At 44.0% G+C, this 24,888-nt stretch overlaps 1 protein-coding gene across 7 annotated transcripts in view; it reads left to right on the top strand.

The window, feature by feature from the left end:
- The window catches only part of PWWP3A (PWWP domain containing 3A, DNA repair factor), a 283,225-nt gene that overhangs the window by 230,055 nt on the left and 28,282 nt on the right, over positions 1-24,888 (top strand). For all 7 annotated transcript variants that reach the window (XM_075353023.1, XM_075353011.1, XM_075353038.1 and 4 more), the window contains one exon: positions 705-1,144. In XM_075353023.1, coding sequence (XP_075209138.1) covers positions 705-1,144 — 440 coding nt within the window. The remainder of the gene's footprint in view (positions 1-704; positions 1,145-24,888) is intronic.

Here is a 24,888-nt window from a genome sequence, read left to right on the forward strand (position 1 = left end):
AGATCTGAGGAACATACCACAAATTCTTCTCCTGTTTTTTTGTTTGTTTTTTTTATTCTGATTTGAAATGGGTGACCCCCATTTATGGGAGGCCCTAATTTCTCAGGTTTTGTTTGAGTGGGTTTAACCATTCTTCTCATTTTCAATATGCATTTCCAAACATCTGGCGAAGAAGGGGTGGTGACCTCCTCGTAGGTAATTGGACTTATTTCCCATTCTTAACACAGGATGCTTTCTTTTTGTTGAATACAGTGGACGCTACACAAGGTGTCTATCAGTTAAGATCTGATTTACCCGATCTCTTATGTCTCCCATTCTGGACGTGGGCTTCTAGGTCCACTTGTGTAGGTAGGGCTTTCAGCATCTCTCAGGTCTGTTACGTTTATGGCTAAAAGTTTTGGCACCCTTGAAATTGTTCCAGAAAATGATGTATTTCCCCCAGAAAATTATTGCAGTTATATATGTTTTGTTATACACATGTTTATTTATTTTGCATGTATTGGAACCACACAACAAAATAAAGCAAAAAAAAAGGAAATGCAAATTGGACATAATTTCTTATGAAAGCTCACTTTTTCTTTTCAGTGACATATACAATACAATAAACTATATAATCACTTCCTTTATAGAGAATAAAAAGTGAGCATTTTATATAACAAATACACCTTTCAATTCTGTAATAAGTGTTGTGCTGTGTATTTTAGGTTTGCCTGTACGGAGAGAAAAGGAAGGTGGCAAAAGAGAAATAATGTTCCCTTTCCTTGAGCTTGGCACTAAAGTAACTACAACTCAGCAAAACATGTTCAGCAATAACCCAGAGTGTAACAAGAAGCAGCTGCCAGATCGATCGCGGGCAGCCAGGGACCGTGCAAATGAAAAACTGGTGACCTTCATAGTGAATGCCAAAGAGGCTGAAAATCACCTTCTAGACATCCTGCAGGGGAAGAAAACCTCACAGTGGCTACAAAAGTTTCAGTCATCAAAACAATACATAAACTGCCTAGATACCTATATTGAAGACGAACAGCAGATCGAACTCGTGATGGGCCACCTCCAAGCAGTCTGTGTGAAAATGAGCAAAGCAGTCGGAAACCTAATGCATGGCGATCAGACACGGTTCATCCTTGAGGTTTTGATCCCTGAGGTAAAATATTTTTCTGTTCTGATAACCTGCTTTGTACAAAGTGAATATCAGTAAAACATGATCGCTGACCATGTAATGACATATCACCTTGGTAGGGTGTAGTGTGTATGTGGTAGAATAGGGCCTGCCCCTTAGTTGGTGAGCCATTCACCTGCTAACAAGCAAAGATTACACTTTTAATTCATTGACATCTTTGTTTCTTAGCATCTGTAAATTTGCAATATTTACCTTTTGGTACACTGCGAGGGAACATTATTTTTCAATAGATACCTATGTGGTATGAGGTCCTGAATTTGTACCCAGATTTTACAACAGCAACATTCATATGACAAGCCAATATGTGAAATATGTATGCATTTTTTTCCTTAGTTAAAACAGACACCTTTAATAAAAAAAATGTACATTTTGTTTATTTTTTTACTAAACTTGGATGTGGAAAAAAGTCCACATTTAAAAGGGTTTAGGATTTACAAATTTTTCTTGTAACTGTTGGGTTCCTGTGGTCCCTGGTGGTCTTTTTTCACTTTGCAACAGCAATCACATATCTACATCCAGGTGATCACTGCAGCAGATTGCTCTAGCTATCACGTCTATATCTCTAATTATTGGTTTTAGCTGACTCAAAAAAATACATATAGGCATCCCTGCTGAGGAAAGCAAAGTAAACCAAGAGAGGTGGCAAACATTCAAGAAGGGCGTGGGTATTGTTTTTGTTATGGTGACATCCATTTAAATGCTTGCCTCTTGGTTTCTTGATTCCTTTGCAGCATCACACCTTTCCCACAAGTCACACAATCAACTTGTGTGTTTCTCCAGGACTTTTTGTGCCGTGCTGGCCTGTAGCGTGGAGATTCACTTCTTTTGGTTTTCTGCAATTACTCCTAGGGTGGGCTGCTTGTTGTTTAAATTCACCAATTCATGTTCCCCATAGCCAATTATAGTTCTTCTAGATCTGGTCCATATGTGTTGGCCTGCCTTAGTCCTGATGGTAGTTTCTTGTTGCTTGATCTATGACTGTATTATAATCATTCACCTGTTTGATATTTCTGCCCCTGTTCCAGACCTCCTAGTTTTGACTATGCTTTTCGACCACCATTTACCTCCAAGGCTACCTTGCATACTGCCATCGTGACAATATGACTGAGCTAAAAAAAATCTTTGTTGCAGTATGCATTCAGCACCGTGTAACCTGCCTCAGCCATTGCAGAACTGCTGACTACGTTATGACAGCATATACCTAATATTTTGTTGATAAAATTTACATTTTATTGATATACATTAAAAACTTAAAACAAAAAACACAAAAAAAATATTTCACAAAGTGAAGGTTGCCACAATATCATTAAATTCTAGCCAAATTCTATGAAGTCACTAGAGAGGTGAGGGAGATGAGGGTTTATTCGTCAAGTACCTTAGACAATTAGCACGATAAAGAGGGAAGGTTTGGTTTTTTTAACCTTTCTTACCCTAATGGAATATATTCCTACCTACCAATGGGGTACATCCTTACTTGACCGATGCCCCCATTCCTCGGCGGCTCTTCCTTTTCCTCACCCTCACTTTTCTTCCTCAAGTAAGATCAATAGAACTCATACAAAAAATATTGTAAACAGCCAATCACTTAATGTATCAGTGCACACTATTGCCTATTTCCTATATATAATATATATATATATATATAAATATATATATATATGACAAACAAGTAAAGGATGTACAAAATTACTTCACACCTTAATACTGTACATAGGAGCTTTCTGTCTTAAAGATAGGGTATCAGTTTGTATATATTTTTCTTTCACTAAACTGTCCCTTAGTCCGCTTGCCCCCTACCCAGTACTGGAGTACATCCTTATTTTTTTGATGCCCCAAATCCTCAGCGGCTCACCCTTATATGCCCTAAGTTCCCTATCACCATTAACAGGGATCTCCTTTTCATTATGGAACAATATATAACTGATAATTAGATTGTCACATATCTGTCGTTTTTCACTGAAAGGTGCTCTGAGACATTCTATATATTGTGACGTATCAACCGGCTGTATTACAAAGGGCCGGTATGTTTTGCAGAAGCATGGGTGCTCTGCAATGTGAAGTTGGCTGGGACCTGTAGTTCCACAGGATTGCATTACATGCAGAGCCATGGAAGGGTGTGTGATGCTGATTACACACTCCTTACCACCTGTGGGTGTGGCTCCAGGGGTTAAAGCAATCCTGTCTCTGAACCTGGGTGGAGTGTGTCTAGGGCAGTCTATATCAGTCATGGCGAACCTTTTGCAGGCCAAGTGCCCAAACTGTAGCCCTAAACCCATTTTTTTTCCGAAGTGCCAACCAATCCTATTATGTAAATAATTGATTGTAACCTTACCTTTGCAGTCTTCTCTTCTCTTCAGCAGGAGGCATCACGCTCATGCATGCTTACCACACATTGAAGCTGAGCCCCTGCCCTTTCCAGACACAGCAGTTGGATTGATCTTTCTGGAAAGAATTGCAGCATATTAGACACAAGTGATTTTAGCATGAAATGCAATCAGATGTCACCCTGTAATCCACATCTACATTTCAAAGTCTGAACATCCTGAAAACCCATAAAAACGTATGAGTTGCTCCCCTCCCCTTCATTGTGTAGTTATGTCCCCCTTCCTAGCCACTTACTGGTAAACATGTCCCCCATCCTGATATGTATTTCCTACATTCTGGTATATTTGTCCTCATCCTGGTAAATATTCCTCATCCTGGTAAATGTACCCCCATCCTGGTAAATGTACCCCATCCAGGCATGTACCTCATTCTGGTAAATGTACCTCATCCAGGCATGTTCCCTTATCTTGGTAAATGTCCCCTTTCCTGGTAAACGTACCCCATCCTGGAAAAATATACCCCATCCTGATAAATGTCACCCTTCCTGCTAAATGTTCCCCATCCTGGCAATTTTCCTCATCCTGGCATGTTCATGTACCCCCATCCTTTCATGTTTCCCCCCCATCTTGGTAAATGTATCCCCCATCCTGGTAAATGTACCCCATCCTGGGATGTTCCCCTTCCTGCTAAATGTACCCCATCCTTGCAGTCATGTTTCCCCCCATCATTGCAGACATGTTTCCCCCATCCTTGCAGCCATGTTTGTCCCGTGCTCTCCATGTTTGCCCCTTGCTCTGTATGCCCCCTTGCTCTGTATGCCCCCGTGCTCTGTATGCCCCCGTGCTCTGTATGCCCCCGTGCTCTGTATGCCCCCGTGCTCTGAATGTTTGCCCCCGTGCTCTGAATGTTTGCCCCCGTGCTCTGAATGTTTGCCCCCGTTCTCTGTATGCCCGTGCTCTGTATGTTTGCCCCTGTGCTCTGTATGTTTGCCCCCGTGCTCTGTATGCCCGTGCTCTGTATGTTTGCCCCCGTGCTCTGTATGCCCGTGCTCTGTATGTTTGCCCCCGTGCTCTGTATGCCCGTGCTCTGTATGCCCATGCTCTGTATGCCCCCGTGCTCTGTATGCCCCCGTGCTCTGTATGCCCCCGTGCTCTGTATGCCCCCGTGCTCTGAATGTTTGCCCCCGTTCTCTGTATGCCCGTGCTCTGTATGTTTGCCCCTGTGCTCTGTATGTTTGCCCCCGTGCTCTGTATGCCCGTGCTCTGTATGTTTGCCCCCGTGCTCTGTATGCCCGTGCTCTGTATGTTTGCCCCCGTGCTCTGTATGCCCGTGCTCTGTATGCCCGTGCTCTGTATGCCCCCGTGCTCTGTGTTTGCCCCGTGCTCTGTGTTTGCCCCGTGCTCTGTGTTTGCCCCGTGCTCTGTGTTTGCCCCCGTGCTCTGTGTTTGCCCCCGTGCTCTGAATGTTTGCCCCCGTGCTCTGAATGTTTGCCCCCGTGCTCTGAATGTTTGCCCCCGTGCTCTGAATGTTTGCCCCCGTGCTCTGAATGTTTGCCCCCGTGCTCTGAATGTTTGCCCCCGTGCTCTGTATGCCCGTGCTCTGTATGTTTTCCCCCATGCTCTGGATGCCCGTGCTCTGTATGCCCCCGTGCTCTTTGCCCCCGTGCTCTGTATGTTTGCCCCCGTGCTCTGTATGCCTGTGCTCTGTGTTTGCCCCATGCTCTGTGTTTGCCCCGTGCTCTGTGTTTGCCCCCGTGCTCTGTGTTTGCCCCGTGCTCTGTGTTTGCCCCCGTGCTCTGTGTTTGCCCCCGTGCTCTGTGTTTGCCCCCGTGCTCTGTGTTTGCCCCCGTGCTCTGTGTTTGCCCCCGTGCTCTGTGTTTGCCCCCGTGCTCTGTATGCCCCCGTGCTCTGAATGTTTGCCCCCGTGCTCTGTATGTTTTCCCCCATGCTCTGGATCCCCGTGCTCTGTGTTTACCCCGTGCTCTTTGCCCCCGTGCTCTGTATGTTTGCCCCCGTGCTCTGTATGTTTGCCCCCGTGCTCTGTATGTTTGCCCCCGTGCTCTTTGCCCCCGTGCTCTGTATGTTTGCCCCCGTGCTCTGTATGTTTGCCCCCGTGCTCTGGGTTTTGCCCCCGTGCTCTGGGTTTTACCCCCGTGCTCTGGTTTTACCCCCGTGCTCTGGGTTTGCCCCCGTGCTCTGGGTTTGCCCCCGTCCTGGCACAGCCGCACACAGCTTGAAAATAAAAAAAAAAACTCACCTTGCAGCCCCTGCTCCTCCGCTGCGCGCCGCCCTCAGTCAGTTCAGAAAGATCCCGCGTGCCCACAGGACGCCGGCGCCGCCTATTGACGCCCCTCCGTCTCCTAGGCAACAGGCCTGCGGCTCAGGAGAGGAGGCGTGTCAGAGGCAGGAGAAATGTCTCCTCCGCTCCAACACCAGTTTGTACTGTCGGCGCGACCACACTGACAGTACACAGTGGCTCAGTGTGGCGACAGCGCGCGTGCGAGCACAAAGGGCTCTGCGTGCCCAGTATGGCACGCGTGCCATAGGTTCGCCATCACTGGTCTAGATAGAGACTGGCTCTAGACTTCCAGTGTGTGTGCTGGAAACAAGTGAGAGCAGGGCAGGGAGCTCTGGGTGTATCAGCCTGTGTGGAGGCTGAACACAAGGCTCTGAAATTGAGTCTGAGTTGAGACTGAGGTGAGTGCAGCCAGGCCAGGGCTGTAGGGCCGAATCTCTCCGGGAGGAGAGACAGACAGGGGTCTGCAGAGGGCCCTGGGTGCTGGAAGGAACCTTGGCTAGAGCTGTACGCTGGCAGGAGCCAGAGAGTGGGGAAGTTGCTAAAACTTCCACTGTGGACTTTATGTTATGTGTTGGACTTTGAGGATAAAGCCAAGTACTGACATCTTTCTGTTGTGTGACCTAGTATGGTTTATTTGAGCTATTAATAAACCATATGGTCTGTTAAAGAGACTAATTGTTCCGGTGTGCGTTAATCCCGATACCTGGCGTGTGGCCCCCATACACTCGGGGTCCACATCGTTACATATGGTGGAGAACGCGGGCATGCGGTCTGGTTGCTAGGGGCAACGCAGCCTGGTTGCTAAGGGCAACGGCCTAGGAAGTATTGCTGTGGATTGGCAGGTCCACGAAAATTTTGTCTGCCCACTCAAGCAGCTGGCGGTGGATCGGCGGGTCCACGAACAGGGACATCGTGCTCCAGTTGCTGGCAGGTCTGCGGGGTTCTGTGCTGCAGTGGTGAGAGACCAGTGACTGGAGGTTCCAGGCCAGGCGGAATTGTGAGGCCCTGCTTGGTGAGCAGCGATACACCACAGGCTGGAGATCCTGGTTGTACGGGCGGTACAACCCGGAAAGGTTAGTGGTTCTCTACCCCCCCCCTGTCTTTGACCACTGGGTATTACCCATTGGAGCGCCCCTCCTGTTCCTCTTCTCGTTGCAGCATGGAGGAGCTCCTGAACCAGCTGCTGCAGAGCCAGCAGCACCCACAGCATGTGCCAGGAGGTCCAGTGACAGCAGTGGGGGCTGAAAGCCAAAAAGAGGGAATGGTCCCTACGGACGTTGTGGAGGAACTGTACCAGTTCATGGTCCGGGGACCACAGGAGCTGTCAGTGTGTAGCGATGTCGCAGCCATGGATCAGTTTGAGCATTCCCTTCGGGGGCCAGTATTGACACTGGATGCCCAGGGAGACAAGGGGCGAACCGTGTGAACTGGAGGCTAAGGACATTGCATGGAAACCGCAAAAGGGAGTGGTTACCCAAAAGGGGGCGGAGTCCCAGAAGGGGGCGGTTACCCAAAAGGGGTGGAGTCCCAGAAGGGGGTGGTTACCCGGAAGGGGACGGTTACCCAACAGGGGGCAGAGCCTCAAAAAGCGGTGGTGACCCACCAGGGGGTGGAGCATTCACAAGCCGAACAGGTGGACTATAGCAAGGAGCAATGGGATTCGCCTTACTTATGTCCTACCTGCGGTATAGGCTATCCAGCCGATGTGAGGCCACAGAAGTGGTCCGTGGACTTGAATGGGCTATGTGTGTCTGGTCTGTTAGACCCGGGGAGCCGGCTGACCTTAGTGAGACCCATGGCCAATCTTCATTTTATGGATGGTAGGACAATAGAAGGAAGCTGTGTGCATGGGACCACTAAAGAATATCCTCTGGCCAGAGTGATGATTCAGACGCCCGACCGTATGGGGCGCCCAGACGTGGGTGTGGTTCGGGATTTGATCTATCCCGTTATCATAGGACAGGACTTTGAGTTGTTTAAGGACTTATGGAAGACAGAGGCCGGGACCAATTACACAGGAATGAGTCGGCCCCCGCCTAAGACAGCCTGTTTACCGTATGAGGTTGAAAGGGGTCCTTGTTGTGCAGTTATGTGTGGTAAGGAGGAGATAGCACCTCCTAAAATTGAAAACGGAGATAAAAAGGGGACGGGTTTTTCAGCCGCGCTATGAACCACACTGTTGAAGATTCCTTAGATATTTTTATTGAGACAGATCCAACGCGTTTCAAAGGCACACTGCCTTCTTCTTCAGGGAATAAAAATATACCAGTACAGAAAAAAACAGGGTTTAAATAGAGATTACACGGAGAGGGCATGCTGTTGAAAATGACCTCATTACCCCATGACTCATAGACACGAGGAGTGAGTCTACCTCATGATTGGAAAGAAGGGAGGGGGGGGGGGGAGGAGAGGGAGGAGGGAAGGAGGAGGGAAAAAAAGGGGGGGGGGGAAACATTTTATTTTTTATTTTCTAATAAATGCAAATCTTGCATGCTTCGATAAATTGAATGAAAAATTCTTCATGATCAGCAAAGTGATACAATGAGATGATCATATAAAAGAACTTTTTACATATATATATGTATAATGGAAAAATGTGTAATAAAATGAAATTTGTTTGATCATAAATTGTGTATTTATTTGTGTGTGCTCTATGCTTGTGATTCTTTGGGAATAAAAGAAGAAAGGGGGGGGGGGGGGAAGCTTTTTTGGCAAAAAAGGGAGGGCAACGAAGGACTTGAACCTACAGAGAAAGGTATCAAAAGGAACATAAAGAATCTGCCTTGTTCACCATTACTCTGCTCTGGAACCATACCAGAACAGAGAGGCTCACAAGGAATGACATACAACTTCTTCATCTACCCGGTTTGGTAATAAAAACTATAATATATATATAAATATATGTAAGTGAACGCTCTAGAATTTCAAAACACGTTATATTTAGGGAAGGTGTGAAAAAACTATTAGGTTCTATGACGTGCCCGCAGGCAAAAAACAAAAAAAGAAAAACGCTTGCACAGGAAGCGGCTTCCCTGAACTGAAGGGTCAAATGAGTTCAGACCGTGGGAAAGATTATAATGCGCACGCGCGGCGTGAAGGGAGTAAGCGATTTCTCCCTATGAAAGGAGATGTGCGCTGAAAAAGGGAGGATGTGAACTTCGAAAGGAGATATACTGAAATGACCCGTGATGTGGGGACCCCGATATTTCACTGGGGTGGAGTGCAAAAAAAGGGGGGGCATCCCTGCCGAATTATATTGGAGTGAAAGAAGGGTGTGAACCACTGAATATTTCTCTGGAGTGAAGTGTAGGGAAAGCGTTCCCGCTTTTCTATGAATTTTTTGTGTGCGCCGGAGTTAAATGTGCTCCGGTTTGAGACTCATGAACACTGAATGAGATATTAAAGAATTGTCTTCTAAATATACTCATTGTATTATTGGGGGAAAAAAGGAAAGGGGAATTGTCGGGAAAGGAAACAAGGTGAATTAGAAGTGAAATGTAATTCAAAGGTGTAAACACATATGGATATAAGTGAACCTATAATGGATAGTGTGATCGTGGTTAGGGAAAAAAAGGGGGTAAAGTGTAAAAAACATATTGATGTGAAAGTGCTGCTTGTAAAATAAACGACGGGCAAGGAGACCATCGATCTGATCGACAATTCTAATGCAAAACAAATATGATATATGTATGAATACACATGAATAGATGGGTATACAATGGGATACAAATAATAGCATAAAAAGGATAAAAGCGTTGGAAAATATTTAAATTATTTAAAATATTTAAAAATGGGCCAGGTGAAAACCAGATAAATATCTGTTGAAATATCTGTTAAAATATGATGATAATAATAATCACGATAATGATAATAGTAATAATAGCCCTATAGGGTGAAACCTGGGAATATAAAAACCAGATATGTAAAAATATTTACAAGGATCCGGATTGGACGCACGTACAGTTATAATTATACAAACATATAATGCATATAAATACATACATGAAAAATTACACCCTTCTTTCACTCCAATATAATTCGGCAGGGATGCCCCCCCTTTTTTTGCACTCCACCCCAGTGAAATATCGGGGTCCCCACATCACGGGTCATTTCAGTATATCTCCTTTCGAAGTTCACATCCTCCCTTTTTCAGCGCACATCTCCTTTCATAGGGAGAAATCGCTTACTCCCTTCACGCCGCGCGTGCGCATTATAATCTTTCCCACGGTCTGAACTCATTTGACCCTTCAGTTCAGGGAAGCCGCTTCCTGTGCAAGCGTTTTTCTTTTTTGTTTTTGTTTTTTGCCTGCGGGCACGTCATAGAACCTAATAGTTTTTTCACACCTTCCCTAAATATAACGTGTTTTGAAATTCTAGAGCGTTCACTTACATATATTTATATATATATTATAGTTTTTATTACCAAACCGGGTAGATGAAGAAGTTGTATGTCATTCCTTGTGAGCCTCTCTGTTCTGGTATGGTTCCAGAGCAGAGTAATGGTGAACAAGGCAGATTCTTTATGTTCCTTTTGATACCTTTCTCTGTAGGTTCAAGTCCTTCGTTGCCCTCCCTTTTTTGCCAAAAAAGCTTCCCCCCCCCCCCCCCCTTTCTTCTTTTATTCCCAAAGAATCACAAGCATAGAGCACACACAAATAAATACACAATTTATGATCAAACAAATTTCATTTTATTACACCTTTTTCCATTATACATATATATATGTAAAAAGTTCTTTTATATGATCATCTCATTGTATCACTTTGCTGATCATGAAGAATTTTTCATTCAATTTATCGAAGCATGCAAGATTTGCATTTATTAGAAAATAAAAAATAAAATGTTTTCCCCCCCCCCTTTTTTTCCCTCCTCCTTCCCTCCTCCCTCTCCTCCCCCCCCCCCCCCCCTCCCTTCTTTCCAATCATGAGGTAGACTCACTCCTCGTGTCTATGAGTCATGGGGTAATGAGGTCATTTTCAACAGCATGCCCTCTCCGTGTAATCTCTATTTAAACCCTGTTTTTTTCTGTACTGGTATATTTTTATTCCCTGAAGAAGAAGGCAGTGTGCCTTTGAAACGCGTTGGATCTGTCTCAATAAAAATATCTAAGGAATCTTCAACAGTGTGGTTCATAGCGCGGCTGAAAAACCCGTCCCCTTTTTATCTCCGTTTTCAGCTACTATTTCTGACGGGGCCGCAGCTGGAACCAGCTCAGCACTCCAATACGCTACCATAGGGGTTGTGACTGTCACAACCGGACCAGGTGAGTGCATCCATCTTTATTCTCATACCCTAAATATCGGGTAAGACCCTATTGCGCCCTTGTTTCCCCCACTACAGATCACCTCCTAAAATTGACTGTCCTGAGTTAGGGGTGACCAAGGGACATAGAGGGTCTCCCCAAGTTAGTGACGTGACGTCTCCAAAGGGAAGTGACAGTCTGACCACTAAAACCCAAGTAGTTTCAGGGGAGGAGACTGACATCTGGTTAAGCGGGGACATGTTAGTCCAGGACACCAGGGGGAGTGATGATGACTCCAGTAAAGACACTGACTCTAGAAAGGGGACAAACGAGTACAGTGAGGTACAGATGGGCGAGAAGGGTAAAACATCCTCTCGACGCCGAAGACGTAATAAGCGCAGAGAGGGGGCACAGTGTATGCCGTCTGAGGGTGCAGAGAAAGTGACATGCCTGGTTAATGAAGACATGGTGCCAGGAACACCTGCTATGGTGGAGTCAGACGGTGATATCCTACAAAAGACAGAGGAATCAGAGACTGAACTGACACATTGTGACGACAGATATCAGCTGGCTGCAATTGCAGAGAAGGAGCCAACCAAGGACGTAATGGTGGTGGTCCCTATGATTACCAAGTGTGAAGCTGATAGTCTGTCAAGCGAGAGTGGTATAGGAAATGGAATCCTAGAGAGTGAGGGAGGAGGAATAATCCACAACAGTCATGGTGAGCAGACTGGTGAGCTTGCCTGGTGCTGGGGTGGATGACAGTGAATTCAGCCCCAAATCTCTAAAAGGAACAGAGTGCCATGTTGAGGGGTGTGACACCCAGGCTGAGGGTGACACTGCAGAGACCCCAGAGGAAGTTGAAGATAATGCAGCGAAGACCCAAGAAACAGCTGGCGCTGAAGTGAAGAGAGCCTCTGAGGAGGTGAAGTCTGGACCAGAGGTCTCATCCAGGACTGAGAGCCTGCCTGACCTGCTTGGTAAAACCAAGATGGAGGATATAGAGAAGGTCGTGGCTAAGAAGAGTAAGAAACCCAAAGGTTCTGAAGCTGAGGCGGGTACACTGGCAAGCGATGACGTGCTGCCAGAGAAATCGATAAATCGGGACAACAGTGGTCCGTGCGATGAAGCCATGGAGAAGGAGCCGACCCCAGAGTTGAAAGCCGAATTCTCTCCCGCTTCTGAGCAAGCTGACAAGCCGCCTATCTGTGAGGCAGCTGAAGGTGAAGCAGCTGCGACTCAAGAGAGGGGTGACTATGACAAAGTTGCACCCCACGAAAAAACCAGAGGTGTAGAGGTGGAAGAAGTCTCGGAAAGAGGGTGTTGTATACCAGAGAGGTCCACAAGTGAAGACTCATTCAAGAGGATGAGCAAAGACCATCTGCAACAAGAGATACTTCTTAGGCAGGCTACTGAGAGTCGAGTAAGGGACCAGGAGAAAGAAGTGGCAGAGCTCCGAAGTCGCTTGGCAGAGTACCAGTCCAGGTCCCAGGTAGCCTTGGAGCAGATGGAGCAGCGAGTGTCGATCCTGACCAAACTTGTTGAAGCAGGGGAGGTCCAAAGAGAGCTGACTCTGGAAGCTAAACTGGACAAGCATGTGGAAGCGGCAGGGATGAATGAGACTTCTGTAGTCAAGTGCATGGTGGATATACCTGAGGACTTAAGAGAAACGTGTGCCATTGAGTGCATGCATGACGACTTTAAGAGAGATGTGGAAGCGTGTGAGGTCTATTGTATCCCAGAGGCTGAACAGTTAGTGATATTGTCCACCAGTGAAATTACTGGGCAGCGGGTGGCTATTCTAAAGGACATGCACTTCAGATGTGTTCGTATGAAGTGGCAGGTCCAACTGCGAAATGAGGAAGCCACTAGACAGCTAGAGTATAAAAGGAAAGCGCAGAGTCTGGCGGAAGATATCGTCCAAGTACCCTGGGCTCTGGTGGGGAGAGTCATTGGAAAAACTGGACAAGTCATGCAAGACATAGTGAATAAGTCGGGATTAGTGAGATTAAGAATCCCTGCTGCTAACGAGCGCAAGATACCCAGGGAATCTGGTATGGTTCCGTTCGTCTGTGTCGGGACTGTAGAGAGTCTTGGAAACATTCGAAGTCTTCTTGGATATCGGGTACACCATGTACGTGACATGGAGCGGTTGAGGCAAGAAAACCTGAAAATTGAGGAGCAGCTTCGCCAACTGTGTGGGGGACAGCAGCCGTCTTCTCCCCGTCCGTTGTTCAGGGGAAAGAAGTGGAAGATGGCGTGTCGGTCCAGTAGTTAAGACACGCGATAAAAGGAATCGCCGACAGAGAAGTAACCTACGATGTACTGTAGATAGTGGCCGCTATGAGCTTAGAGTTCCCGACAGTAGCCCTGGGGCTACACGAGTAAGCCTAGGTTCGGACAAGACTGTAGGTTTGACTGAGGATGTGTCTCTCTACTACGGTGACCCTGGGAGGGGGTCAGGGAGAGAACGGTCCGGAAAGGGGACGTCCTTTAACCCTAGGTTGACACGACAGAGTTTGGTGACAGTGTCGGGGGCGATGTCTCAGGGACTAATGCTCTTGGGCACCTTGGACGGCCCTCTCGACTGGTGGTGCATGGCAGCAGGGATACCCTGTCTCGCGGCCCCAGGTCGTTGGTAAGTGTTCTCCCCTACGGGTTTGAACAGAGGGGGAGGGTATGTAACGTATCAACCGGCTCTATTACAAAGGGCCGGTATGTTTTGCAGAAGCATGGGTGCTCTGCAATGTGAAGTTGGCTGGGACCTGTGGTTCCACAGGATTGCATTACATGCAGAGCCATGGAAGGGTGTGTGATGCTGATTACACACTCCTTACCACCTGTGGGTGTGGCTCCAGGGGTTAAAGCAATCCTGTCTCTGAACCTGGGTGGAGTGTGTCTAGGGCAGTCTAGATAGAGACTGGCTCTAGACTTCCAGTGTGTGTGCTGGAAACAAGTGAGAGCAGGGCAGGGAGCTCTGGGTGTATCAGCCTGTGTGGAGGCTGAACACAAGGCTCTGAAATTGAGTCTGAATTGAGACTGAGGTGAGTGCAGCCAGGCCAGGGCTGTAGGGCCGAATCTCTCCGGGAGGAGAGACAGACAGGGGTCTGCAGAGGGCCCTGGGTGCTGGAAGGAACCTTGGCTAGAGCTGTACGCTGGCAGGAGCCAGAGAGTGGGGAAGTTGCTAAAACTTCCACTGTGGACTTTGTTATGTGTTGGACTTTGAGGATAAAGCCAAGTACTGACATCTTTCTGTTGTGTGACCTAGTATGGTTTATTTGAGCTATTAATAAACCATATGGTCTGTTAAAGAGACTAATTATTCCGCTGTGCGTTAATCCCGATACCTGGCGTGTGGCCCCCATACACTCGGGCCCACATCGTTACAATATTCATATCAAAAGATCTCGCCGCGTTTCTCTCCATCCCAGTAATGGATGGAGTTCATCAGGAGTTTAACAAAACTGCATAATATCCTCCTTAGGTGTTGTAGCCTTCAGGGATCAAAATGGTATGATATCGTGCACCGCCACCTAAGACTCCTGTGCTGAATGCACTTACTGATTGGCATAACTCAAAACCCATCAACAAGGGGTCAAGTGTCTAAAAATGGATCAACTTAAATATTATAGAGAGTTTAGTTATCAGATAAGAGCCTGCTCAATCAATGCTTGAAAGAACGGCAGCGAACGAAAGCACTATGAAATTTCCAGCTAGGCACAAGGTATTTCCCCACTTTTCTACAATATTATTGCTTCCCGTTTTTGTTTATGCTTCTAAATGTAGAAAAATCTGTGTGGCGTACGGCTTTTTTTGATTGCAGTTTCGCTGCAAAATTTGTTGATGCCAAAGTGGCAAATGAGCTTGTTTCCCTTTTACTAAAATGTATGTTTTCCTATGAAAATATTTTACTTTATTTTTTTAAGGAGGCTCTCGAAGAATAAGATGAAATGGTGTCCTTAATATAATTCAAACTGAAGCTTATCCTAGTCACGTGCCAAGACGGCCTGCAGACTAAAGACATACAGCTCTCAATACCTGTCTCCAGTGATAAGAGCTGTATCTCACTATATACAGTTGAAACCAGAAGTTTACATACACTGAGAACACACATGTATGTTTTTTCTCACTATCTGACATGAAATCAGACTAAACCTTTCCCATTTTAGGTCAATTTAGATTACCAAAAGTATGTATAAATGCCAGAATAATGAGAAAATGTTTTAAGGCATTTTTATTACTTTATGAAAAGTCAAAAGTTTACATACACTAAGAGTATTATGCCATTAAACAATACTGAACAGCTCATATGATGTCATGTCTTTAGAAGCCTCTGATAGGTTTATTGGCAACATCTGAGTTAATTAGACATACCTGTGGATGTATTTTAATGCACACCTGAAACACACTGCTTCTTTATGTAGCATCATGGGAAAGTCAAAAGAAATCAGACAAGATGTCAGGAAGAGTATTGGGGACTTGCACAAGTCTGGTTCATCCTTGGGTGAAATTTCCAGATACCTGACAGTGCCTTACAAACAAAATGGGAATATCCAGCCATCATACCGCTCAGGAAGGAGACAGGTTCTGTGTAACAAAAATCAATATGCTTTGGTCAGTCATGTGCATATCAACCCAAGAACAAAAGCAAAAGACCCTGTGAAGATGCTGGCGGAAGCTAGAAAGATTGTGTCATTATCCACAATGAAACGAGTAGTGTACCAACATGGGCTGAAAGGCCACTCTGCCAGGAAGAAGCCATTACTCTAAAAGAAACAAAAAAAAACCCCAGAATGCTTGCAAATGCACACAGGAACAAAAACCTTAATTTTTAGAGACTTGTCCTGTGGTCTGACAAAACTAAAATTGAACTGTTTGGCCATAATGACCAACGTTCAGAAGAAAAATGGAGACACTTTGAAGCCTAAGAACACCATCCCAACTGTGAAACAATGGGGGCGGCAGTATTTTGTTGTGGGTTATTTTGCCGCAGTAGGGACTGGGACACTTCACAAAATAGATGATGGCATCATGAGGAAAGAAGATTGTGTGCAATACTGAAGCAACATCTGAAGATTTCAGCCAGAAACTTAAAGCTTGTGCGGAAATGGGTCTTCCAAATGGACAATTTCCAGATGCATACCGCCAAATTGGTTACAAAGTGGCTTAAGGATAAGAAAGTCAGTGTTTTGGAGATGCCATCACAAAGCCTTGTTCTTAATCTTATTGAAAGTTTATGGGCAATGCTGAAAAGACAGGTGCAAGCAAGGCAACCTAGAAACATTTCTCAATTAGACCAGTTCTTTCAGATGGATTGGGCCCAAATTCCACCAGCTATGGTGAGAAGCTTGTGGAAGGAGATCCAAAACATTTGACCCAAGTCATATAGGTTCAGGGCAATGGTACCAAATACAAATTAAATGGATGGAAGTTTTTGACTTTACAGAAAGTAATAAAAATTCCTTAAAACATTCTCTATCCCTCATTATTCTGGCATTTGGCAAATATAAATAATTTTGGTTCCTAATTGACCTAAAACGGGAAAGGTTTATTCTGATTTCATGTCAGATTGTGAGGAAAAACTTGCAGGTGTGTCTTTATAGATAGTGTATGTAAACTTCTGGCTTCAACTATATATATATATATATATATATCAACATAATTACAACAGCTGTATCACAAGGGCAAAAACTGCAATTAGTAATGCAGCATAATTCTAACTAATATGTCAAAAGTGCTAATATGCTAATGCAGCTTCAAAATATCAGATTATATTAGAGAAAATATTTCACTGCAATATCGAAAAAGCAAAGCCCAAATAGTGAATTTAATGAAAATCAATCTCTTAGCATATAAAGTAATAGCAACCAAGGAAAGGCATGGCTTGCTTATGACAGTCAGATGACTCATAGGCAGCGCGTGTATTATGCTGCATTACTAGTTGCTATTTTGCCCTTTATATAATTTTCAGCTAGTATCGTATAATATATAAAATTGTTGGTTACACTTGCTAAGGTTAAATGTTCAGTTTCACCCTGAAGTTGACATCTTCAGCATGTAAAAAAAAAACAAACATTCAACTCTTCTTTTTTGTTAGTTTGGAGTTAACAGTTGTTCATTATTACAAATTCGTTATAACACGAAGACAAACACCTACTTTTTGATCACATTTTTATTAAACATCAAAATTTACTCTCCTTTCACAAACACACAAAAAAAATGAAGAGGGGATAGCATAGTGCAACCCTTCACCCCCTCCTGTCGTAGTAGTGCTTTTTTGGTGAACAATGTTTTTCATTTTACCTTCAAGTGCATAATTGAAAACATTTTGGGGGTTACCCACCGAAGATCAAGTAACATAGAGCTGACTATGTGATAAACACGGGCTCTCTAAATTAATGCCGACTACTTTTAGTGATTGACCTTGTGTTTTATTTAGTCATAGCAAATGCAAGTTGGATTGGGAGCTGCAGACACTTAAAATGGAAGGGCATGTCGCTTAGTAGTAAGGGGATATGTGGAATGTAAACATTTTCTCCCTTAGAGATTCCCATGAAAATACTGGCCTCTATAATGTTGGGCATGAGACTTTTAACACACAACCTTGATTCAGCCTGTATTATCCAGTTCTCCTGAAGATGGCGTTCCTGGTGTTCAGATTTTTTCAGCTACTTTTGAATCAACCTGTCTCACCTGTTTACTTTCAAGCCGTGACTCGTGTTGTTCACTTCTTTCAGCTGTTTGAGAAAGTTTTGCTTTCTTAGCTTTTTGATTAACTTGCCCTATATATGGTAGTTTTTTGTGGGCAACATTTTAACCCCTTAACAACCACGGGCAGTAAACTTACAGCCCAGCGGTCAGTGTTAATCCCACCTGGCTGCCGGAGGGATCCACGCACATGTCAGCTGATTTGTACAGCTGATATGTGTGCCTAGCAGACACGAGCAGATCCGCGATCTGCCCGTACCTCTTAACCCCTTAAATGGCACTGTCAGAATGTGACCGCGCCATTATAATCATGGTCGTGGTTATAGTTTACTCACCGCCGACACCGGAAGTCACGTGACGTGATCACGTGGATCCGATGGTAGCACAGGGTCATGTGATGACTCCTGTAGCTCACATGAATAACTTCCTGTTTCACCCGGCGGAGAGCTGTGTGAGACAGGAGATGAGCATATGTGGTGATCTCAGCTGTGTAGCTGTGATCAGCAGACATGCAAGAGCGAACAGACTGCTGATCCTTATAGTCCTTTAGGGGTACTAATAAAATATAAAAAAAAAGTTTTGAAAAAAAAATTAAAATAATCTAAACGTTCAAATCACCTCCCATTTCGCCTCATTGAAAATTAAAGGGTTAAAAAATATACACACATTTGGTATCGCCGTGTTCAGAAATGCCTGATCTATCAGAATATAAAATGAATTAATCTGATCAGTAAACAGCGTAGCGGCAAAAAAAATCCAAACACCAAAATTACGTTTTTAGGTCTCGGCAAATTTTGCGCCAAATGCAATAACAGGCGATCAAAACTTAGCATCTGCGCAAAATGGTACTGTTAAAAACATCAGATTGACACACAAAAAATAAGCTGTCAGTGAGCTATACATTCCGAAAAATGAGAACGCTACGGGTCGCGGAAAATGGCACAAAACGTGTGCCACTTTTTTTTTGGACAAATTTCAGATTTTATTAACCCTTTTAGGTAAAGGTAAACTTATACATGTTTGGTGTCTGAACTCGTACCAACCTGAGGCATCACACCAACACATCAGTTTTACCATATAGTGAAGACAGCGAATAACATATCTCAAAAACAATTGTGCAATCGCATTTTTTTTTTTTTGCTAATTTTCCGCATTTGTTATTTTTTGCGGTTTTCCAGTACACTATATGGTAAAACTGATAGTTTGATTTAAAAGTACAACTCGTTCCGCAAAAAACAAGCCTTGACATTGCTACACTGTGTGCAGAATTATTATGTAAGTTGTATCATAGTTTTTTTAAGGTTGAAGGGAGACTCTAAGGGCGGCTTTGCACGTTGCAACATCGCACGTGCGATGTTGGTGGGGTCAAATCAAAAGTGACGCACATCCGGCATCACTTTCGACATCGTAGTGTGTAAATCCTAGATGATACGATTAACGAGCGCAAAAGCGTCGTTATCGTATCATCGGTGTAGGCTCCGAATTTTTCAAAATTATGCTGCCGCGACAGGTACGATGTTGTTCCTCGTTCCTGCGGCAGCGCACATCGCTGTGTGTGAAGCCGCAGGAGCGAGGAACATCACCTTACCTGCCGCCGGCGGCTATACGGAAGGAAGAAGGTGGGCGGGATGTTTAAATCCTGCTCATCTCCGCCCCTCCGCTTTGATTGGCTGCCTGCCGTGTGACGTCGCTCTGACGTTGTACGACCCGCCCCCTTAGGAAGGAGGCGGGACGCCGGCCAGAGCGACATCGCAGGATAGGTGAGTGCATGTGAAGCTGGCGTAGCGATAAAGTTCGCTACGCCAAGAATTACAAGATATCGCTGCTGCCACGGGGGCGGGGACTATCGCGTGCAACATCGCAGCATCGGCTTGCGATGTCGCAACGTGCAAAGCCCGCCTTAGTCCATCTAGTTCAACCCGTAGCCTAACATGTTGATTCAGAGAAAGGCAAAAAAAAACAAAACAATGTGGCAAACAAGCTTCAATGGGGAAAAAAAATCCTTCCTGACTCCACATACGGAAATCAGACTAGTTCCCTGGATTAACACCCTGTCATAAAATCTAATATACATAACTGGTAATATTACATTTTTCAAGAAAGGCATCCAGGCTCTGCTTAAATGTTAGTAGTGAATCACTCATTACAACATCATGCGGCAGAGAGTTCCATAGTCTCACTGCTTGTACAGTAAAGAATCCTCGTCTGTGATTATGATTAAACCTTCTTTCCTCAAGACGTAGCGGATGCCCCCGTGTTCCAGTCGCAGGCCTAGGTGTAAGAAGATCTTTGGAAAGGTCTCTGTACTGTCCCCTCATATATTTATACATTGTGATTAGATCCCCCCCTAAGCCTTCGTTTTTCCAAACTAAATAACCCCAAGTTTAATAACCTGTCTTGGTATTGCAGCCCACCCATTCCTCTAATAATCTTGGTCGCTCTTCTCTGCACCCTCTCCAGTTCAGCTATGTCCTTCTTATATATCGGTGACCAGAATTGTACACAGTATTCTAAGTGCGGTCACACTAGTGACTTGTACAGAGGTAGAACTATATTTTTTTCATGAACACTTATACCTCTTTTAATACATCCCATTATTTTATTAGCCCTGGCAGCAGTTTCTTTACACTGTCCACTAAAGTTAAGTTTACCATCCGCCTATACACCAAAGTCTTTTTCTGTGTCTGTTTTACCCATTGTTCTACAAATAAGTACATAATTATACATTTCATTTCCTCTACCCAAGTGCATGACCTTACATTTATCTACATTAAACTTCAATTGCCACTTCTCAGCCCAATCCTCCAATTTACATAAATCTCCCTGTAATATAAAATTATCCTCCTCTGTATTGATTACCCTGCAGAGTTTAGTATCCTCTGCAAATATTGAAATTCTACTCCGCATGCCCCCAACAAGGTCATTAATAAATATGTTGAAAAGAAGCGGGCCCAATACTGACCCCTGTGGTACCCCACTATGAACTGAGACCCAGTCCGAGTACGTACCATTAATAACCACCCTTTGTTTCCTATCACTGAGCCAGTTTTTAACCCAGTTACACATATTTTCCCCTATCCCCATTATTCTCATTTTATGTACCAACCTTTTGTGTGGCACCATATCAAAAGCTTTTGAAAAGTCCATATACACAACATCCACTGCATTTCCCTGGTCCAGGCTTGAACTTACCTCTTCATAGAAGCTGATCAAATTAGTTTGACAGGATCGATCCCGCATAAACCCATGTTGATACTCTGTCATAAGGTTATTTTACCAACCGTAGAGGTTAAACTTACCGGCCTATAATTTCCCGGCCCAGTTTTTGTCCCCTTTTTGAATATTGGCACCACATTTGCTATGCGCCAGTCCTGCGGTACCGACCCTGTTATTAAGGAATCTGTGAAGATTAAAAATAATGGTCTATCTATCACATAACTCAATTCCTGTAGTACTCTGGGGTGTTTGCCATTCGGGCCCGGAGATTTGTCAACCTTAGTGATTTTGAGGCGGCGGCGTACTTCCTGCTGGGTTAAGCAGGTAATATTCAAGGGTGAATTTATGGTATCCACTGGTCATGTCATCTGCCATGGCTTTTTCTTGTATAAAAACCGTAGAAAAAAAAGTCATTCAGCAGGTTGGCTTTACCCTCATCCCCCTCCACCATTTCACCAAGACTATTTTTAAGGGGGCCAACACTATCGCTTTTCAGTTTTAATTTTCTATAATTATATAATGCCTCATCACTACCTACCCTCTTTAATTCTTTTAAGGCTTTTTGTTTTTCTTTTATTGCTTCCCTTACAGCTCTATTTAGCCATAGAGGTTTCCTCCTATTTCTAGCATGTTTGTTCCCATAGGGTATATTTTCTGCACAAGCCCTATTCAGGATGCTCATAAATGTCTCCCATTTGCTTTGTGTACTTTTATTACTTAGTACATCATCCCAGTTTATTGCACTAAGATCATCTCTCAACCGTTTAAAATTTGCTTTCCTGAAGTTTAGTGTCCTTGTAGCCCCTCTACTATACATCTTACTAAAGAATACATGAAAACTTATTATTTTGTGATCACTATTCGCCAAGTAACCCCCAACTTGTATATTTGATATGCGGTCTGGCCTATTGGTTAGTACAAGGTCTAGTAGTGCTCCCCCTCTTGTGGGGTCCTGTACCATTTGTGAAAGGTAATTATCTTTCATTGTTATCAAAAATCTATTTCCTTTGCTGGAACTGCAAGTTTCTGTAGCCCAATTTATATCAGGATAGTTAAAGTCCCCCATAATAATTACCTCTCCGAGACTCGCTGCTTTATCAATTTGCTTTATGAGGAGATTCTCTACCTCTTCCATAATATTCGGCGTCTTATAACACACCCCTATCAGTATTTTATCATTTATTCCCCCCCCCCTTATCTCCACCCATAGGGACTCTACATTCTCAGTACCCTCACATATGTTGTCACGCAGGATGGGTTTTAAGGATGATATTACATATAGACATACAGCTCCCCCTCGCTTATTTGTACGGTCATTCCTGAATAGGCTATAACCCTGTAAATTAACAGCCCAGTCATAGTTCTCATCCAGTCATGTCTCTGATATCCCCACTATATCATAATTTTTTTCCAACAATATTAATTCTAATTCCTCCACCTTATTTGTGAGGCTTCGGGCATTAGTGTATATGCACGTATGACTCTGTACCTCTGTTCCTGCTTACTGTATTAACTGTCCTAACCCTTCCCTCCCGTACCACCCCCAATTTCATTACTTGTGTCCTAGTCACTATCTGCACTACATTCCCCTTCTATAAAGTGAATACCCTGGCCCCCCATTCCTAGTTTAAACACTCCTCCAACCTTCTAGCCATCTTCTGCCCCAGCACAGCTGCACCCTGCCCATTAAGATGCAGCCCATCCCTAGCATAGAATCTGTAGCCAACTGAAAAGTCGGCCCAATTCTCCAGGAACCCAAAACCCTCTTTCCTACACCAATTCCTGAGCCACCTGTTAACCTCCCTGATCTCCCTTTGCCTCTCTGGTGTGGCTCGTGGCACAGGTAATATTTCCGAAAATACCACCTTGGAGGTCCTTGCTTTAAGCTGTATTTTAGAGGATTTTTTTTTATTATTGATCAACAACTATGTTCTCAATCAACCCAAAAGACTCATAAGCTAATCAACCCAAAAGAATCAAAGCTTAATATTTTTAGAAGTTGGAGTGTTTTTTGGTTTTTTTTTTAGATTTGGCTATCTTAGGAGGATATCTGTTTGTGCAGGTAACTATTACTGAGTACAATTATTAGGCAACTTAATAAAAACCAAATATATTCCCATCTCACCCTTTTATTTTCACCAGGTAAACCAATATAACTGCACAAAATTTAAAAATAAACATTTCTGACATGCAAAAATCAAACCCAAAAAAAGTGACCAATATAGCCACCTTTCTTTATGATGACACTCAACAGCCTACCATCCATAGATGCTGTCAGTTGCTTGATCTGTTCATGATCAACATTGCGTGCAGCAGCCACCACAGCCTTCCAGACACTGTTCTGAGAGGTGTACTGTTTTACCTCCCTGTAGCTCTCACATTTTATGAGGGACCACAGGTTCTCTATGGGATTCAGATCAGGTGAACAAAGGGGCCATGTCATTATTTTTACATCTTTTAGACCTTTACTGGCCAGCCACGCTGTGGAGTAGTTGGATGCATGTGATGGAGCATTGTCCTGCATGAAAATCATGTTTTTCTTGAACGATACCGACTTCTTCCTGTACCACTGCTTGAAGAAGTTGTCTTCTAGAAACTTGCAGTAGGTCTGGGAGTTGAGCCATTCTCCACCCGAAAAGGTCCCACAAGTTCATTTTTGATGATGTCAGACCATACCAGTACCCCAACTCCATCTTGCTGGCGTCTGAGTCGGAGTGGAGCTCTCTGCCCTTTACTGATCCAGCCTCTGGCCCATCTATCTGGCCCATCCAGAGTCACTTTCATTTCATCAGTCCATAAAACCTTTGAAAAATCAGTCTTAAGATATTTCTTGGCCCAGTCTATAGAAGTTTTATCTTATTTTTCTTGTTCAAAGGTGGTCGTTTTTCAGCCTTCCTTACCTTGGCCAGGTCCCTGAGTATGGCACACCTTGTGCTTTCTGATACTCCAGTAACGTTTCAGGTCTGAAATATGGCCAAACTGGTGGCAAATGGCATCTTGACAGCTTCATGCTTGATTGTCCTCAATTCATGGGCAGTTATTTTGCGCCTTTTTTGCCCAACACGCTTCTTGCGACCCTTTTGGCTATTTGCCATGAAACGCCCGATTGTTCGGTGATCACGCTTCAAAAGTTTGGCAATTTCAAGACTGCTGCATCCCTCTGCAAGACCTCTCACAATTTTGGACTTTTCAGAGCCCGTCAAATCGCTCTTCTGATCCATTTTGCGAAAGGAAAGGAAGTTGCCTAATAATTAAGCACACCTTATATAGGGTGTTGATGTCTTTAAACCACACACCTCCTCATTACAGAGTTGCACATCACCTGATTTACTTAATTGGTAGTTGGCTCTCAAGCCTATACAGCTTGGAGTAGGACAACATGTATAAAAATTATCATGTGATCAAAATACTTGCCTAATAATTTTGCACACAGTGTATATTGACAGAAAAATAAAAAAGTTACAGCTCTCGGAAGAAGAATAGCAAAAAAAAAAAACGGAAAGCGCAAAATCGGCCGGTCGTGAAGGGGTTAAAAACAGTCCTTAGTATTATGACCTTTTTAAATCACACCATTTTTATTAAACATAAAGCAATTGGTACAGAGATTTGAACATCAGTAGACATTGCATGACATATAACATAGAAATTTATGTCGTAATATTCTGCAAAGGTACAAACCTTCCCTCCGTACAAATGTACATGACCATTTTAATATACCAAAAAAGAAACAGTTAAACAGCATAACTGCATAGATTAAAAGAAACTAAAAAAAAAAGTTTATATTTATATATTTAACAACCGTGCCTCTGTCCAGCTTAAAATTCGTTTGCCAGCCGCGTCACTACATAGCATATCCCTGTTTGTTTTTTACCCCTCTCCCTCTCACCTGGTTATCAAATCAATCTCTTTCAACCTCTCC

This window comes from Anomaloglossus baeobatrachus, chromosome 1 (assembly GCF_048569485.1).
Source record: "Anomaloglossus baeobatrachus isolate aAnoBae1 chromosome 1, aAnoBae1.hap1, whole genome shotgun sequence".
NCBI lineage: Eukaryota > Metazoa > Chordata > Amphibia > Anura > Aromobatidae > Anomaloglossus > Anomaloglossus baeobatrachus.